Raw genomic sequence first — 18,736 nt, 5'->3', positions numbered from 1 at the left:
TTTCCGTAGAGATACGCGGCGTAAAGATAAACATTCCCCCTAGGTGGTCTAGCCAATGTTAAGTATGGCCGTCGTTCCCGCGTCGAAATTTTAAATTTCACGTTGTTAGCGTAAGTCGTCCGTGAATGGTGCTGGACGCCATTTACGTTAACGTCTAAACCAATGACGTCCTTGCGACGTCATTTAGCGCAATGCACGTCGGGAAATTTTAGGGACGGAGCATGCGCAGTACGTTCAGCGCGGGAACGCGCCTAATTTAAATGGTCCCCGCCGCCGCAACTTTACAGGCAAGTGCTTTGTGAATCAAGCACTTGCCCGTAAAACTTGCGGCGGTGTAACGTAAATGTAATACGTTACGCGGCCGCAGAGTAAGCCGATTCTACCTGAATCTGGCCCTAAGTGTTTGTCTGTTGTCAGATCCCATAGCACAGCATCTCCCAAACCTGTTTTCAAGTGTCAAGGACAGTTTGTGTTTCCAAATATACAGAAAAATAAAATAACTCCATTGTTAAAGGGTTAGTTAACCTTTTCATTCACAAAATTCTCCCCACTGTACCATATGTGACCCCCATCTTCAGCTTCCCTCTCCAGTCTGTAGCACCCTCAAGTGTGCTAGATAGTTGTTTGTAAGCTGTAGTGTAGGAAAATTTGGCTTGGCTGAGAGCCAGGCCTGGGTTGAATCTTGGTCAGGACTGAGTGACTCAGGGAGGTGCCCCCCTGCTTTCTGGAACCTTGGAGAAGCTTCCATAAGTAGTGGGTGGAGTCTGAGGAGCTGCTTAAAGTATTGATGAGGGCCCCAGACAATTTCCAGCATATGGGCCGGCAGGGGGCAGGCCACCTCATAAAAATGAATGGGTTCTGGTAGTCGAGTGGGAAATGGAGTGCTGGGGAGGACGTCAGTGGCCCTTGAGGATTTTCCCTAGTCTTGGATGAAAGGGGGTGACCTGAGGCTCGGTTTCTGGAGGGACCCTCTACAACACACGGAGGAATACTATCCTGGAGGCACGTTAGCAAGTGAGAGGACAGCAGGAGCAGGTCAGCACATTCGGGAGATCCCCTGAGATGTCAGCCAGGTGGGCTGGTGAGTGGTCAGTCTGGGAGTACTGTGGAGAAGTTAGCTAGGAGGGCTAGTGAAAGGAGAAGCTGCAGCCAGGTGGGTTGGTGATGCTGGGATCAGTGACCATGGAAGGAAGTTCTGGGAAAGTGTGTCACCCTAGTATAGGGGCTGCAAGTCCCTGCCTGTAATGGCCCTTACCTACCAAATTGCAACAAGGTGACACAGCTGGAGTTTCGCAAAGAAGTGTGTGCTGGAGAAAGAGGTTGGAGTTGTATATAGACTTTACATTGGGGAAATTGTCCCTGAAGTCTAGGGGGAAACCCATAATACCCCTCATTCCCATCCAAGTGTGTTACCCTCAATAAAACAAAACAAAAAAGAATTTTTTTTGTGAAATGGTGTGCTAACCCTTTTATCTCACAAGTCTACCTGAAAGCGCTGTGCAAAAGAAAAGAGTAAACAAGAGAAACATATAATTTATATAAAACATCATACAATGATATATGAACATTAAATACACTTACTTAAAGTTACATAAAAACTGATTTCATACAATATCAAGAAGAATTTTCATTTTCTCTGTATGCCGTTAACCAAAGTCCACAGATTGCATAAACAGTAACTTTAAATACCAGTTTGATTTATTCCACTTCTGCCAAAATGATTAAACTGCATAAACACTGTGGCTTTGTCTGGGCACATGGTTCTAGGTAATGACTTCTGAACACTGCATAATTAAATGCACCTACTAAATGTTCAATAATACAGTGTCCGTATTTGTCTTTCCAGTCTTCTCATTAAAAATACCCATAGTAATACTGATAAAAAATAATCCTTCAATAAAACATATTTTACAAAGTTTACAAAGCCAGGTTTACAAATATAAAGTGCTTCTCATTGTCCCTTGTCATAGAAATGGAATTTTCTGTATGTAGAATGTCCTAGCCATGTATGGACAGAACCTGTTGAGAATGATTCAGACCAGATCCATCGTTCTATGAAAATTCAGTAATAATCGGAATCCTCATTGTCAGCATCATCCTCTTGTAAAGGGTTGCGGAATTTTGGCAGAGACAATCCAGTCAGGTTCACTTGATCTAAAGCACACAAGCAATACATATAAAAAAAATAAAAAAAAATATTGAGTATAAATCCATACATTTAAACAGCAATATTGGCTAAAACAGCAGGGATAGATATTTGCTCTGCAGGCAGTTAATCACACATGATGGTTGGGCTGATTTTCTCATTTTTTTACCACTTATGCAACAAGTGCCTTTAAAAACGGTTGAAAAGTTTTCCCCATTTGTTCAGATTTATGACTTCGGTTGAGCTTTAATTTTTTTTAGGTAATCCTGGGAGAAAGCCAGTCCAGAAGAAAACACATTTTTTCTTACTATTTGTGATAATCACACTGTTCATAACTGCTATGGGCCCAATTCACAAGCAGTTACTGGCTGAGAGTCATTGCTCATCAGAGTGATGTGATGCACAAGCCTCGTATATTGAACAAAAAGATTCCTTTATGTAGCGAGGAGCTGGCTAATATTGTCTGCATATTCAAGGGACACTTTACACTAGTGCTGCAGTGTGGCTGTTTTCTCCTAGTGCCCAGCCTGGACTTCATGTGATCACATCCTGCAGTCAGGGTGAGTAAGAACTAAGAATGGAGCAAAGCATCTTGGAACTTGTAGTCCAAACAGCCAAAGTTCTATACTTCAGACTTTTATGACTAAAAACTCCCATCTGGCTGGGCAAGTAGAATAAAATGCAGGGAGAGTACCGTATGTAAAATGCCAGTGTGGAGGACAGAATCGCTCTCTTGGGACCACGGCCTGGATCTGCAAGCAGTGACTTGGTGCTAGACTGTGCTGCGGCTGAGTTGCAGCCTGTGCTACAGGGAGGAGAGTCATCTCGAGCGGGTGTCGGAGCATCCACCGCCAGCCACTTCTGGTCATTTAGCGACAGCCAAGAGGCCGCTCTCATCACATCCACGCCAGATCCAGGTGAGCTGTGGCATTGTGCGACACAGGGTTGAGCGTCATCCTTCGAGCTAGGCTCTGCAGAGGCCTGCTGTGGAACCCTCACAGAGGTTGCTGGGATTAGTGAAAGGGGACTTGGCCAACCTCAAGGACATTGCATGCAGACACCATTGTCTTAAACCTGTAGGACTTTGTGCTACACTTACTCTTTGCTTACCAGCGACAGGGTTTCTCCTGTTTACCAGAACTTCACAAGCATACTTTGCATTACCTTGCTTGCCAGTACACCTTAAACACTTTCAGCCCATATATGATGTCCTTGACTTTCAGTGGGAATATCTGAATGAATCATTAAGATATCCTTGTTTTCAGCTGGCGATTCTGTGCACCATAAGGGTGATTATAGCAGCAGTTCCACTGCTTGATCATTCTTACGGGTGACGGTGCTTTTCTGGGCTCCCCCGTGCCATTGGGGACCCGAAGAAAGAATCAGCCGCTGCCGGATGACGACCATAGAGATTTGTAGGTTGTAAACAAAGTCACAATCGCGGCTGGAAAGAAATTAGATTTTTTCGATCTCATGCTTTCCAACCTGGAGGAAAGATGTGGGGTCTTATTGACCCTGCATCTCTCCATAAGGAGGACCTGTCACAAACTATTCCTATTACAAGGAATATTAAATGTTTACATTCCTTGTAATAGGATTAAAAGTGATCCAAAAAAAAGGAAAATAAAAAATTTTTTTTTTTTTTTAAAAACTCCCCCGTCCCCGGTAGCTCGCGTTTTAGGCCGGGTACTAACGAGCAAACATGTACGATGAAACCGGTCCGTCCATGTCTGCCAGAGGGCTTCTGTACGATGGCTGTACTAACCATCGTACAGAAGTCCGCGCGTAAACAATACGCGGGGCGTGTCCGCGACGATGACGCGGCGATGACGCGGCGACGTGGGCGGGCCTGCCATTTAAAGGCTTCCACGGCGGGCGCTCGGACATGTACGGTAGGTCTGTACTGACGACCGTACATGTCCGAGCGGACAGGATTCCAGCGGACGGTTTTAAAACACGTCCAGGAATATTTGTCTGCTGGGAAAAGGCCCGGCGGGCAAATGTTTGCTGGAATTTGGCCCGCTCGCGCCTACACACGACCGAACATGTATGCTGAAACTGGTCCGCGGACCAGTTTCAGCATACATGTTTGGTCGTGTGTACGGGGCCTTAGAAGCGATCGCACGTGTAAGTCAAAGCAAATCTTTAGCTGGTGTCAGTTGTTGAGTTTCATTCCTGAGAAATCTTTCAGTAAAATAAGATTCAAATGCTTTACGTGTCTAAGTGCTTTTTGTTATCACAAGGATGTCAGAACCCAGAGCGTTGGAGGTGTCGGCGGACTTGCAAGGTCAGGGCAACCATTGGGATACAGTTCTTTCAAGCAGCCCTCATGGGGGTAGTGCTAAATTTACTTTCCCCAACTGAGCCAAAACTTTTATTTGTGACTCAAACAATTGCCCTCCCAGACACTGCAGCTCACAGTGGTAGGGTTTCAGCAACACAGGCAGCACAAAGCAGTGGGCAGGACTAGGTGCCTCCCAAGTGCTGACTGACGAGCTACAGGCTTGTGAATCACCAATGATAATGCTAAAAGCCACAGCCCCTGCAACATTTTTTAACACACTGTAGTGAAAGCAATCACAGTCTACATGAGAGTGGCAACTCTGCTCTGAATTCAGGAGCAGTGCAGCATAATTGCTATCCCATCACAAGAGGATGCATTAGGTGGCCATCAGTAGTAAGAACAATATGTATTTGTGGGACTTTGCAGAGGGACTAAGAGAAAACTCTAAGTACTAATGCACTAACAAAATGCTGCATCTCATAGTTTAGTTATAGCTCTACTTAAAATGTGCTCTATGAATATTTGTTGGTTTTATGAAAATTTGAGTTTTACCTGGTGTTAGCACAGTGAGTGTTGCTGCTGCCACAACTTCTCCAACTTTGTTTTTAGCAAAGCAACGGTATTTTCCCTCATCCGTGACACGAACTGATTGTATCTGAAGCCACCCCGTCACTTCATACTTCTGAGGACCTCCTCTAAACTAGAGAGAATTTTTTTTTTTTTAGTAAAAAAGGAATTCAGAGAAATGTAAATCTGTTGGGTAAATTGATAAAACTCATAATATATTACATGTAAAACAGTCTATTTTATAACTCGACTCATTAAGTGCTATGGATGTCCTAATGAAAACCAAAACGTCATATCTCATACATGTAACCCAAAGGATGTTATTCTGCCTATGTATGCGTTCACATCACTACAGACTTGTGACTGATAATTCTGCTGGGGAATTTGCCCCAGAGCTTAGAAAATTAGGTAAAGCTCTGCTGACTTCCATTACTGAATTATTTTTTTTACATATTTATTACTTGTACATGATTGGGTATTCTTTGCAAAGTAAAACTTCACCACTTTTTCTATGCTCTGGTGAAAATCCTACACAAGGTTTAAATTCTCATGCAACAGCCTATTTGCCTTCAGTAAATCAATTCATACATGTTTTCATTTAAAGATTGTCTACTTACAGATGTATTAAATACTAGTCAGTTAGACAGTCGTTAGCCCATTAGGTGGTGAATGACCCTGGTAGCCAGAGGTAACGCTTTAGACTAGAGAGGATGGGACGAGCACCGGAAAGCATTGTAATGGCATTAATGAGTGCCCTGGATTTTTAAAGTCCTGGGATACTATACAATGGAGCAGAGGTGATGAGAAGGCAGGACTATATGTCCTATCCTGAAGAATTCCAATAAATATTTAACATTATTGCAGCAATAGAACAGAAAAGAATACTCTGGTTTACATAGATTGTGTTACAAAGAGAATGTCTCATAAGAAAGCATTATACAATTACCTAGACTGTGCCGGCCAAACACTGACTTTAAGGCTCTATTCACATGTGATGCCGGACAAAATCGCTGTGATTTCGCCCGCTATTTCAAATCGCTGCGAAGTCCAGGATGCGTTTGCAATGCCATTACTTCTTAACGGCACCCCAATTGCGTTGTAATTTTGCTGCAAATGTTGCACGGTAAATCGCTCAAAAAGGAGCATGAGCCTCTTTTGGGGCAACGTAATAGCACGTTGCGATTGCAGCGCGATTTACAGTGCGACAATTGTGTGAAAATCACGGTGCAATTAAGAAGTAATGGCATCGCAAACGCGCCCCACGTTTTGCAGCGATTTGAATCGCTGGGGGAATTGTGGCGATTCCACCCTCCATCAGGTGTGCATGGAGCCCAATTGGGAGTTATTTTCACCACATAAACAAAAACATAAGTAGCAACTATCTGATGTGCGTTGATGACAGCGCTGGACTGGCTTGGTCAATATCTTTGTAGAGGATACAGTGGGAGTCCCTTCCAGACAAGGGGAGTTATTACCCAATTGAGGTCCTGGGTTGCTACCTTTCTGATACATTAATTGCAATGTTTCAGCAGGAGACACTTGGGTGAGTATATAGGAGCACCTGAAAACAAAAAATTATCTCATCATGGTTTGTTTGAGCTCTTTATTGGAGATAACAAAAAAATGTGGAGCCAATGGGTTTTGGGGGAATTGCCTTTCATTTCCTCAGGGCTGTTTGAGCCTGAACAATTTTCAGTTTATCTTAAATATACGCTTGTTTAAGGCTGTTGGCACTTTTGCAGAGTGTCAGTGTTCTCTGGATGAGATACTGCCTAAATAGCAATTAGTATTTTGTTTTTGTTTTGAAATCGTTTATTATATTTTCCAATTGTTAATAGGGACAAAATCGACAATCAGCCTTGATTCTTCTCATCACTATGATCAAGCATGAGGGTGGAAAATATTTCTAAATTCAATTATAACTGTTAACGTGGTCCTCAGTTGGAAAAAGAATTGTGCGTATTGTAAATGTGCATGTGCTAGGAAAAGTTTCACCCAGAATTAGGAATTTTCAGTCGTGAACATGCCATATTGGATTTATAAGTAGATTCATGAGTGTGTGTGGAGTGTAATATAAATATATTGTATACTTGTAAATAAGCAGTATACATTTATTACATTTAGCTTGACAAGTAGCAGTTGCGGACCACCTTTTTAAACTTGAAATGGGAAAAAGACCCTCTTATGGGATTTTGAAGGCAACCAAAAAAAAAAAAATGCATTACCATTTATATTTGAAGCCACTTTTTATTACAAAACTCTAAAAAGACATAGCCTTGTTAAAAACACACATATTTAGGCCAAGATCCACTGTACACATCAATATGCAGTTGATACTTTGGCAATGTTACATATCTCTTTGGAGGGTTTGATATTCAACAGATAGTTTGCTTGGGCATCATGCATCCAATGCGTTTCTAGATTTATTAATATCTTCCTCAGGAATGAATAGATGCCTTTCAATTTTTCTAAAAAAATATTACCACCTCTCATGATGACTGCCCATATCAACCTCCACTTGCTTGCGAGCAGGGTTGAGTTCATGCAAGGATCATAAAGATTACCATAAAGAGTTTTGTAATAAAAAGTGTTTTATATATAAATGGTTTTGCATTTTTTCTTTTTTGGTTGCCTTCAAAATCCCATAAGAGGGTCTTTTTCCCATTTTAAGTACAAAAATAGGGATGGTGACAACCACTTCCCAGAACAGAATAAACATTTTAGAAACCTTTTTAAATTTAGTTGACTCAATGATGCCATCATCCAGTGCTCTGATGAACAGTTTTTCAGAATTTCGTACGAAGCTTTGAATGAAAATCTAACCATACATCTAACCATGTATAGTCAACTTTACATATAGCTAGTTGGTCTCTGGGAGGCAAAAAAAAACAAAAACGGTTCTCAATCAATACCTCTCCAATAAAATATTAAATCACCCCCTTCATTATACAGTAGTTACTGCAGTCAATACAAAAAATTACTTCTGTAAAACAGTTTGATACCCACCTGTAAATCTAATGCCGCGTACACACGACCGTTTTTCATGATGAGAAAAATGCTATTTTTTTAATTGGTCATTATAAACAATCGTGTGTAGGCTCCAGAGCATTTTTCTCGACGTGAAAAATGGGCAATAAAAATTTAGAACATGCTCTGATTTTTCTTGTCGTGAAAAACATTCGTGTGTAGGCTTTAACGACGGGAAAAAACGTGCGTGCTCAGAAGCAAGTTATGAGACGGGAGCTTTAGTTCTGGTAAAACTAGCGTTTGTAATGGAGATAGCACATCTTCACCATATACAGCAACAGTATGTCATTTACAAACAGTGACGATCGTTTGCATTCATGTTCAGTTTAATAAACATGGATAGGGATGCCCTGGCACTTTCCCATAACCATGGAATTCTGACTGGAAACTCTTTATTACGTTGGACTAAACGCTTCAGTTTTCCATTTGATTCCAGTGGCCTGGAGTCATCCCAACCGACCAAACTCAAGTTCCAAAAATCCCTTCCACACTAGAATTACAAGTACCAGGAAACATAATATTACTTCTTGTCCTTGTCTAGTTGAGGAATAAGCTGCTTTAGATTCTAGAAATTTAAAGTGAGCTAAAACATACACATACCATTAAAACAACCATTTCTTTCAGAAAGCTGTCCTTTAAAGGAAATGGTATGAATATAAATACTTAACATCTCACTTGTCAACTAGCAAAATACTTTCTGCCGATATTCCATGTTATCATTTAATGTGAACCTTCCCTTCATCGCTGTTGGGCACCAGCTACTTAACTGTGTCATCGGTGACATCAAATGAGTTGGGGTCAGCAAGAGATGGTTCTTGATTGACAATTTTTTTTTTTACAAGACACGTCCAACCAAGATAAATACTGAAATTTAGGATGCATATTGAGGGGCTTAAACTACTGGCTAAATTACTCATCTACTAAACACTATGGCCCAGATTCTCCTAGATGGGCGTAAAAATGTGCGGGCGTAACGTATCTGCTTTACGTTATGCCACCGCATGTTTTACAGGCAAGTGCTTTATTCACAAAGAACTTGCCTGTAAAGTTGCGGCGGCGTAGCGTAAATCCCCCGGCGCAAGCCCGCCTAATTCAAATGAGCCGGGTAGGGGGCGTGGAGCATTTAAATTAGGCGCGTTGCCGCGCCGAACGTAATGCGCATGCGCCGTCCCTAAAATTTCCCGACGTGCATTGCGCTAAATGAAGTCGCAAGGACGTCATTGGTTTCGACGTGAACGTAAATGGCGTCCAGCCCCATTCACAGACGACTTACGCAAACGACGTAAATTAAAAAATTTCGACGCGGGAACGACGGCCATACTTAACATTGGTTGCCCCTCATATAGCAGGGGCAACTTTACGCGTCGCAAATCTAATGTAAACGCCGTAACTTCACTGCGTCGACCGCGCGTACGTTCAGGAATTCGCGTATTTTGCTAATTTGCATACTCGATCGGGAAAACAACAGAGGCGACACCTAGCGGGCAAAAAAAAAATTGCATTTAAGATCCGACAGCGTAAGATCCTTACGCCTGTCGTATCTAATGGTTATCTATGCGTTACTGATTCTAAGAATCAGTCGCATAGATACAACGGCTCAGATTAGGACTTACAACGGCGCACATTGCGTTGCGCCGTCGTAAGCCCTTTGAGAATCTGGGCCTATATTGCCAAATTGAATAGACACCTGACAATTACACCCAGGGCCGGCGCAACCACCAGGCGGACCAAGCGGCCGCTTGGGGCGGGCAGGTCCGCAGCCTGGGATGGGGCGGAAAGATGATTTTTTTATTTTTTATTGTCCGGACTCCCGCAGACTCGCAAGCGGCGGGCGCGCTGCACACAGCCGCAGAGTCTGGTCCGCGGCGGCGGCGATCTATAGTGGTGGTAGGCACGGCTCAGGCTGCCTGCGTCCAATAGCAGGCTCCACCGCTGCGGCGCCGTCCTCCTAGCCTTTCCCCTAAAGAAGGCGACGGCAGCCCCAGAGCATGGCGGGAGTTGTAGTTCTCCAACAGAGCACAGGCACACAGACTTCACTTGGCCCTCTGGTGCCTGTGCTCTGCAGTGACTACAACTCCCAGATTGCACTGCAGGGCACTCAGAGAGAGGGAGAACGTCACATGTTGCTTCTCTCGGTTCACGATTGTCCCGCCTCCTGCTCTCCGCTCTGTGAAAGGTAGGAGTGGAGAGGGAAGGGAGGAAAATATATGGAAATGTGATGGATGGGGTGGGGGGGGCAGTGCTGTGTGTGTGGGGGGGGGGGGGGACAGTGCTGTGTGTGTGTGGGGGGGCAGTGCTGTGGGGGGACAGTGCTGTGTGTGTGAGGGCAGTGCTGTGTGGGGGGGGGGGGCAGTGCTGTGGGGGGACAGTGCTGTGTGTGTGTGGGGGTGGGGGGTTAGCGCTGTGGGGGGGCAGTGCTGTGTGTGTGTGGGGGGGGTAGTGCTGTGTGTGTGGGGGGGTAGCGCTGTGGGGGACAGTGCTGTGTGTGTGTGGGGGGGGCAGCGCTGTGGGGGGACAGTGCTGTGTGTGTGTGGGGGGCAGTGCTGTGTGTGTGTGGAGGGCAGTGCTGTGTGTGGGGGGGGGGTAGCGCTGTGGGGGGACAGTGCTGTGTGTGGGGGGACAGTGCTGTGTGTGGGGGCAGTGCTGTGTGTGTGTGGGGGGGGGGGGGGGGTAGTGCTGTGTGTGTGTGGGGGGGGGGATGTGTGATGGGGAAATACTGTGTGGGGGGGTATGTGATGGGGGGCAATAATGTGTGGGGGGATATGTGAAGGGGGGTGCATTACTGTGTGGGGGGATATGTGAAGGGGGGCATTACTGTGTGGGGGGATGTGTGAAGGGGGGGGGCATTACTGTGTGGGGGGATATGTGAAGGGGGTAATACTGTGTGGGGGGGATATGTGAAGGGGGGGCAATACTGTGTGGGGGGGATATGTGAAGGGGGGCAATACTGTGTGGGGGGGATATGTGAAGGGGGGCATTACTGTGTGGGGGGATATGTGAAGGGGGGGGCATTACTGTGTGGGGGGATATGTGAAGGGGGGTAATTATTGAAAGAAATATTTTTGCAAGGGAGGTGGGTGGCCGTTGGGGGGGGGGCGCCAAAATGGAGCTTCGCTTGTGTAGGCAGAAATCCTTGCACCGGCCCTGATTACACCTACACTATATTGCCAAAAGTATGCAGACTCCCTAAAAATTATTAGGTTTAGGTGAATCCAGTCAATGGTACTGTCAGGGTGTAGTCACACTAGGCATGGTTGCCTTGTACTGTGCCTGAATATGATTGTCCGCCCGCTGGTATGCACTCAATATGGGCTGGACATGCTTACGTCATCACCTCTGCAAACCAGACCATAGTGATCCCTGCTTCAATGCTCTGTAAGTGCTCAGGGATCTATGACAGTTTGGTGCTCAAGCATAGTTAACAGTTACAAAAACATACTGTGCCTCAAACCACTCTTTCAAGTGGTCTTGAAGACTGTACGCTCAATCTAAATAATTACACTACACAAATGAATCATACTTTTGGAGTAAACCATGCTCAGACAGTTCATCCACCTAGTGGGAGTACACCTTTAATGCTACAGCACATAAAGACATTCTAGATAAATGTGGACATTATGGCAACAGTTTGGGAAATCTCTTGTTTGTTTCAGCATGGCTATGCCCCTGGGCACTCACCCAGGTGTATATAGAGATGGTTTGACTAGTTTGGTATCGAGGAACTCACGTTGCCTGCACAGAGCCCTCACCTCAACCCTACTGAACCCCTGTGGGTGAATTAGAATGCCAACTGTGAGTCAGGTATTCTTGCCCAACATCTATACCTAACTTTACAAATACCCTTTTAGGATGACCAGACACAAATTCCCGCAGACCCACTCCAGCATTTTGTGGAAAGAAGAGTGGAGGCTGTTATAGAGGCAAAGAGAGAGGGGACAATTCTATAATAATGCCCATAGTCTGGGACAGGAATGCCAATCAAGCTGATACTGGGGTGATGGTGAGGTGTCCACAAACTTTTTGTATGTTTTTCTAGTGTTCCAGTGGCAAGACCCAGCCTGTAAATTACTCACTTATAGTTGCCCGGGCCATTATGGACCATACCTATTGATGCTGATGGTTTATTTATTTTTATTTTGAAGAATGTAGCAGAAAAACTCATTGGCTTGGTTTCAGAAATGGGACAGACTGAAATTTCAATTAAAGGGATCTATCCAAAGGAGCCCAAGGAGAGTGTTCACTGACAGCTTTAATATAACTTTTTAAAGTTTCAGCATTCCAGCTCTTTTCTATACCAATTCAATTTTTAAACTCTGAAACATAATCATTTATTTCAAATGAATCTGACAGATACATTGAAACATCTTTCGTGAATGTAAGTTATTTTATTGTTAACAGTAATGGGCTGTCCATGCGGTCAGCACAAGTTTGCAGCTACACGGGTGCTGTTGGGATAGGTATTCCCTTCTTGGACTCTGCGGGCCAGATTCACAAAGAGATACGCCGACGTATGTCGGAATCTAGGGTGCGCCATCGTATCTTAGGGTGCAATATTTACGCTGGCCGCTAGGTGGCGCTTCCATTGAGTTCGGCATAGAATATGCAAATGAGTAGATACGCCGATTCACAAACTTATGCTTGCCCGTCGCAGTAAAGATACGCCGTTTCCGTAAGAGATATGCTGCGTAAAGATAAACATGCCCCCTAGGTGGCGTAGCCAATGTTAAGTATGGCCGTCGTTCCTGTGTCGCAATTTGAAAATTTTACGCTGTTTGCGTAACTCGTCCCTGAATGGGTCTGGACGTAATTTACGTTCACGTCGAAACATCATTTGGAGCAATGCACACTGGGAAATTCCACAGACGGCGCATGCGCAGTTCGTTTGGCGTGGGGACGCGCATCATTTAAATGATACACGCCCCCTACCCGCTGAATTTGAATTCCGCCGGGGGATTTGCGCTACGCCGCCACAACTTTACAGGCAAGTGCTTTGTGAATAAAGCACTTGCCTGAAAAACTTGCGGCGGCGTAACGTAAATGAGATATGTTACGCCAGCAGAAAGATCCGCTGATCTTTCTGAATCTGGCCCTGCATGTTTTACTTTTGTACTGTTCAGGTGGGTATGATCATATTCAAACACAGGCACACCATCATATACCACATTCCAAACATTAAAACACTATATAGTATAACTTAATAATGTAGAACAAAAAAAATAACATATGCAGAAAATCTATAATTTTAGAATACCCCATAACTACAACATGTTTCTCATTGGTCTTACTACTGATATTTGATATACCCAGGCAAAGTATATTGTAATATATACTGAATCAGTAGAGCCTAGTCTGATTTCTTCCTTTGGCCCCCCTTGTGTTCATCTTTAGCTTGGCATCTGGTTTAGTTTAGTGAATCAAAGTCTTTGTTATTTTAACCTACAAATAAGTTTTCATTAAAAACTTAATTAGGCTTCATGAAAATCAGGCTTTCTCTTTCCACAAACTTTTGGCTCTCTGCCCAAAGGAATAATAGAAACCCTGAACTTAACTCCAGACTGTGTGGTCAGGGATTAACTTCTCTCCACAAATATATAGACCCAAAAACAGAACACAAACTGGGACAACACAAGGCTCATTATAACTAACTCGTGCTCCAGGTTGAGAGCATTAATAGCAAGGACCATAACTGCATCATTCACCTAAAGAACACGTTCTTTACAGCAAGGTTGTCAGCAGTGGTGGCCCGCACAGGCATCGCCCCTCCCATGCCTGCATTCGGCCCCCTAATGCATATTCGCTATTGTCACACTGATTCTCCTCCTGAAACCCATTTGCTGATTGGCCAAAAGGAGAAGTGATCCTATTGGCCTAGAGGAGGGACGGGACGTCTCCAGGGATGGCTTAGCCACATCCAGCACAGGTCAGACAGGGAAGGAGGAAGGGAGATCGGAATGTTATCCCGGCTAGGACACCTGCCTACTTCCCGCCCATCAATCCATCTCCCGAACGTGTGGGGGGTGTTGTTGCTGGTGTGTTACTGATGTTGAGGAAAAGATGATCCGCACTCCTGTCGTTGCTCTTAAACAATTGGCGTATTTATTGACAAGCCACAGTAGACAAACGCAAATAGGAAAGGTTACCGCGTTTCAGCCTATAAGGCCTTAGTCATAACCACATTTCAGAAATGAAACTTGTGAAATAAATAGTAGCTCTAAGAAAAGCATCGGTTCAAAACCCACGCATGCTCAGAATCAAGTCAACGCATGCTTGGAAGCATTGAACTTCGTTTTTTTCAGCACTTTGTGTGTTTTAAGTCACCGCGTTCTGACCCGATCGGATTTTGGACTGACGGTGTGTACACATATCAGGCCGTACGGCCACTTCAGAGGTGAACCGATGAAAACGGTCCGTCGGACCATTCTCATCGGTTTTGTCCAACCGTGTGTACAAGGCCTAAGGATCACTGACTCAACCCATTAATTGTCTAAATTGACTGCAAGCAATTATCCAAGGAAGGAAATCGGCTGCAATGCATATTGGGTGATCCATGTGTATGCCACTATTGTTTACACACCTTGTAGTGATATGTACATGTGTGCACACAGTCGTGCATGCATCCATACACATATACATGATTAGGACACACCATGAAAATACAAGAACCATTAAATACAAAAGATAAAAATGATAATCCAGGTATGTGAAAAAAAAGCACCAGAAGAGGAAAAGAAAAAAAGAGAGGGAAGGCTATGGGAAGAGGCATACTTAATGTAAGTGCAAGTCCAGATCCCACCTCAGGTTTAACCCCTGAGGCGATCTAGTTTTTAATCTAAAAATCCACCATGCTTCTCTCCTCAATAGTCTTCTCTCCCTGTCACCTCCTCTGGGTGAGTGAGACAACCGTTCTATTCCTCTAAAACGGAAAGAGGAAAGATCGCCCTGATGACATTCCCTAAAGTGACGTGTTGCATTCAAAATGTTTCTAGCGTTTGGATTATTTGTGTCACAATAATGTTCCCCTATATGGGTTCTCAAGGGGCGTGTGGTACATCCTACATATTGGAGGCTGCATGAAGTACAGGTGATCAGGTAGACTACATCATTTGTGCCACAGTTGATGTATTGCTGTATAGTAAGCTCTTCATCTGTTGCTGTGGCAACAAACGTTTTACCCAGATCACACGAATTACAGTACCTACAGGTTTTTGTATTGCAGGGGTAACTTCCAGGATAGGAAAGCCAGGTGGGTTGGCATTGTTTGGATGAGAAAAGACTAGGTGATAGTGCAGTCCCCAGTGTTGGCGCACGTCGGCTAGAAAAAAGGCAACCTGCTTGCAAAATCCCATTTAAATCTTTGTCTGTATACATTATTGGTAGATTATTTTGTATTATTCTGACTATTTGATTGTATTCTTGGGAAAATGTGGTTACAAATGTAATAGGTTTGCCCATGTTTCTATTTCTAGAGTTGCAAGGTTGATGAGGTCAACTCTTATTTTTAAGCTCTCTCTTGATTTTAGGCTTATCTGACAGTAATTCCTCTCTATTCATTATCAGAACCCTTTCCAGTACTTGGTGTATAACAGATTTGTTATAACCTCGGGCCAGTAAGTGCTGATGAATGACCTTACATTCTAGTTCAAAGGTTAAGTTTGTTGAGCAGTTGCGTTTAGATCGAATAAACTCCCCATAAGGGATGGCATTGATGGTGTGGGATGGATGACCATGGATTTACCAGAGCATGCTTTCCTATGGGTGCATATTGAGACATCACCCGTATTTGGATCGCCCTTCAGGGTGATGTCTAAAAAGTTGATACTGGAAACATCATGCTCGATCGAAAAATGTAAATTTAACTGATTGGCATTCAGGAATTTCCAAAAATCATGCAATCCCAAAATGTCACCATCCCACACCATCTTGATGTTCCCCACCTTCATGTCCAACTCCCGTGGGGAGGGGAATGGCCCCCCACTGATGGGGGGTGTCGTTGGTTTGCTCCCTCTAAATTATAGAGCACCAGCCACCACTGGTTGTCAGTGTTCCCTTTTAGCAGCATTATCAGTCAGTTTAATAAAATAATGTTCCCAATCCCTAATTTTCACAGTTTTCATCCATGAAGATGCATTAAAGATAGCTGAATAGTAAGGATATATGAAAGATAGCTGAATAGTAAGGATGTATGAAAGATAGCTGCAACATCTATGAAGGAGGCCTACACTGGATTGCTAAAATGTAATATCTGAATCTTTGTCTTTAAAGATAAACTGAGTTCCCCCTCCCAACCAACACGGCCCCCCATTTTGAAGTAGGAATGTTTTCAGCCATAATTTGACAGAATTGTTTGATATTCATCTGGGTAACAATGTTTTACTTGTTATTGCTGTTGATTTAGAGCACTGCTGCTGCATCTTCCCTTCTAAGAAGGTCTGCAATCAACTAAAATCAAGTGCTACATATTTTGGGATAGAGTCAATTTATTCATTTAGTTTTTCCTTTAATCTGTACAAGATGACATTGGGAGGTCTTAGCAAGGTGAACCAAAGACTGAGACTGAACTCAAAAACGTTTTATATCGTTTTCTATTTTCTTTTTAACTTGATAAAATAGGCCCTTAAAGCGTAACTCCACTTTTTTTGAGAAAAAACATTCCCCTATGGTGTGATCAATGTACATTGCAGGGATTTTTAACACACTTTGTTGCAGATTCCTATCTGTTTTTATTCTGAAGAAATCCCTGTGTATTTGTCTGTATCCATGTGGGAAAGTGAGTCTAATAGGAGTGATTTTATAATTCGGGATTTTCCTAGCTAATATGACGGAAAATCTAGATTATATGATGACAGGAGGCGAGTATCTTGCATTATCTTTCTTTAATAATGCCCATAGCAGAAATACAGTAAACATTTATTGTAACTTAAAAGAAAAAATTCAAAGAACTACCCTTCCCAGCAGTCCCTGGGCCAGCGTAGCCCCTCCCAGACCGTAGTCTATATAAGGGACTGTCTGAGGTAACCTATTCCTCTTTCTTCATGCGAATTAGTGTAAACAGGAACCAAAAGTCCAATTAGACATCTCCGCGGCTGCCGGGAACCTTACGACCGGAACACAACATCTGAATCTGGAGGAAACGAAAGGACAAGGCCAACACGGACCAACTTCATCCGTACCAACTTCATCCCAACGGGGACTATAGGAAAACCAAAAACCATTCGGAGCCGACCGGTCAGTTGTCTTCAGGAACATGGACCAACGGATTCAGTCAACGGCATCCCGACTCCGGATCTGGAACGTAGTATGAGCCTCCATCTGCGGTGAACTAAACCCATGGATCGAAACGGAACAGCAATCCCGACGGGGTTAGTGAAAACGAACTGCCGGGGCGTACCAGCCTCCGACTTGCAGGGTGTGTGGTTCAACAGTCCACCATTCCGCGATCCGAAACCTTCCTGGTCGGCTGTGCGAGCGAAAATTCCACTCCTCAATATCCTGAAACGAGAACACATCGTGACAGGGGTGGGTAGGGTGGGAAGATACTCGCCTCCTGTCATCATATAATCTAGATTTTCCGTCATATTAGCTAGGAAAATCCCGAATTATATTTCAGACAGGAGGCTTCGTATCTTGCAAGTTTAAAGCTAACCTATACATTATACATGACCTGCAAGTACACAATATTAAAGTACAGAAGTAGAGACATGGTCTAGTGGTCGGAATAGTTTTGGCGAACAGTCGTTTCTGACGACCCATCCGCCGCCAGTAAAAGGTCCGAGAGTGAACCTCCTGACGTGACCACCTTGGAGCCTTGGCACCTCTTAGGGGTGGGCTCCAAAAGAGAAATGTCGATCCTAGCCATGTCCATGGTTGCTATCCGCCACCTAGCTAACGTGGCAGAGGATACCAGCAGGTGAAGTCTCACATAGGAGATCCATGGTTGGTCAAAAGCAGTCGACTGCGGTGCTGCAGTCCGTGACTCATATTGTTACGAACCTCGTACCACACAGATGTAGGGATGAACAGGAGAGAAGGGAATAACAACACTGTTTGAATTCGCTTTTTTGGTCTACGAACCACGGAGAAGTGAACCCCGTCTGGCGAAAAACTGACGCCGGGAGACGTCCAGTGGCATCACGTCCGAAACCCTTTGATGGGAAACAGATATAAGGGGGTGGCGAGTCCGATGGAGAAGTTTTCCAAAGAGAGGACGTCATTGTCCTCCCAAGTGGAGAAGAATTCTAGATAACGGGAGACATCCTACGCAGACCGGTATCTAGGACGAGGAGGATTTAAGAACTTCACTCCCCGGTGAAACCTACATACCAAAGGATGTCTGCCCATAGGTAAACTGTCCACTGGGCCGTGATAAGCCGAAATGGCTGATCTACAATCTTTAGCGAACCATAGGGTTTACCAGCCTCATAAGGGTCGGCTAGGTAATTCACTATTGCTGAAACAGGTGCATGAACGGCATTAATTTGCCGTTGATCACACCAACCATGCTAGGAGAAGAAGGTTGCCGTCCATCAACAGGAGGAGGCAACCCCCGAATGTGATGGACAGAAGGTGAGGAGAGTGGTGAATCAATCGGGGATAGTCGATCGATATTCCAAGGAGAAGGGGAAAACCACGGTTGCGATGGCCAACAGGGTGAACCACACCACCGTCGCTCTCTGGTTTATCACTTGAAGAAGGGTTCTGGTGATCATATTGAA

At 44.2% G+C, this 18,736-nt stretch overlaps 1 protein-coding gene across 3 annotated transcripts in view; it reads right to left on the bottom strand.

The window, feature by feature from the left end:
* Positions 1-1,513: 1,513 nt before the first annotated feature.
* Positions 1,514-18,736, bottom strand: part of KAZALD1 (Kazal type serine peptidase inhibitor domain 1) — a 69,170-nt gene continuing 51,947 nt past the window's right edge. For all 3 annotated transcript variants that reach the window (XM_040361914.1, XM_040361913.1, XM_040361915.1), the window contains 2 exons: positions 4,983-5,130; positions 1,514-2,154 (listed from right to left, as the gene is read on the bottom strand). In XM_040361914.1, the coding sequence (XP_040217848.1) occupies positions 2,063-2,154; positions 4,983-5,130 (240 nt within the window). In that variant the 3' untranslated portion in view covers positions 1,514-2,062. The remainder of the gene's footprint in view (positions 2,155-4,982; positions 5,131-18,736) is intronic.

Source organism: Rana temporaria, chromosome 8 (genome assembly GCF_905171775.1).
Source record: "Rana temporaria chromosome 8, aRanTem1.1, whole genome shotgun sequence".
Classification (NCBI taxonomy): Eukaryota; Metazoa; Chordata; class Amphibia; order Anura; family Ranidae; genus Rana; species Rana temporaria.
Note: the sequence above shows the minus strand (reverse complement) of the source record. Positions and strands in the feature narration are given on the sequence as shown.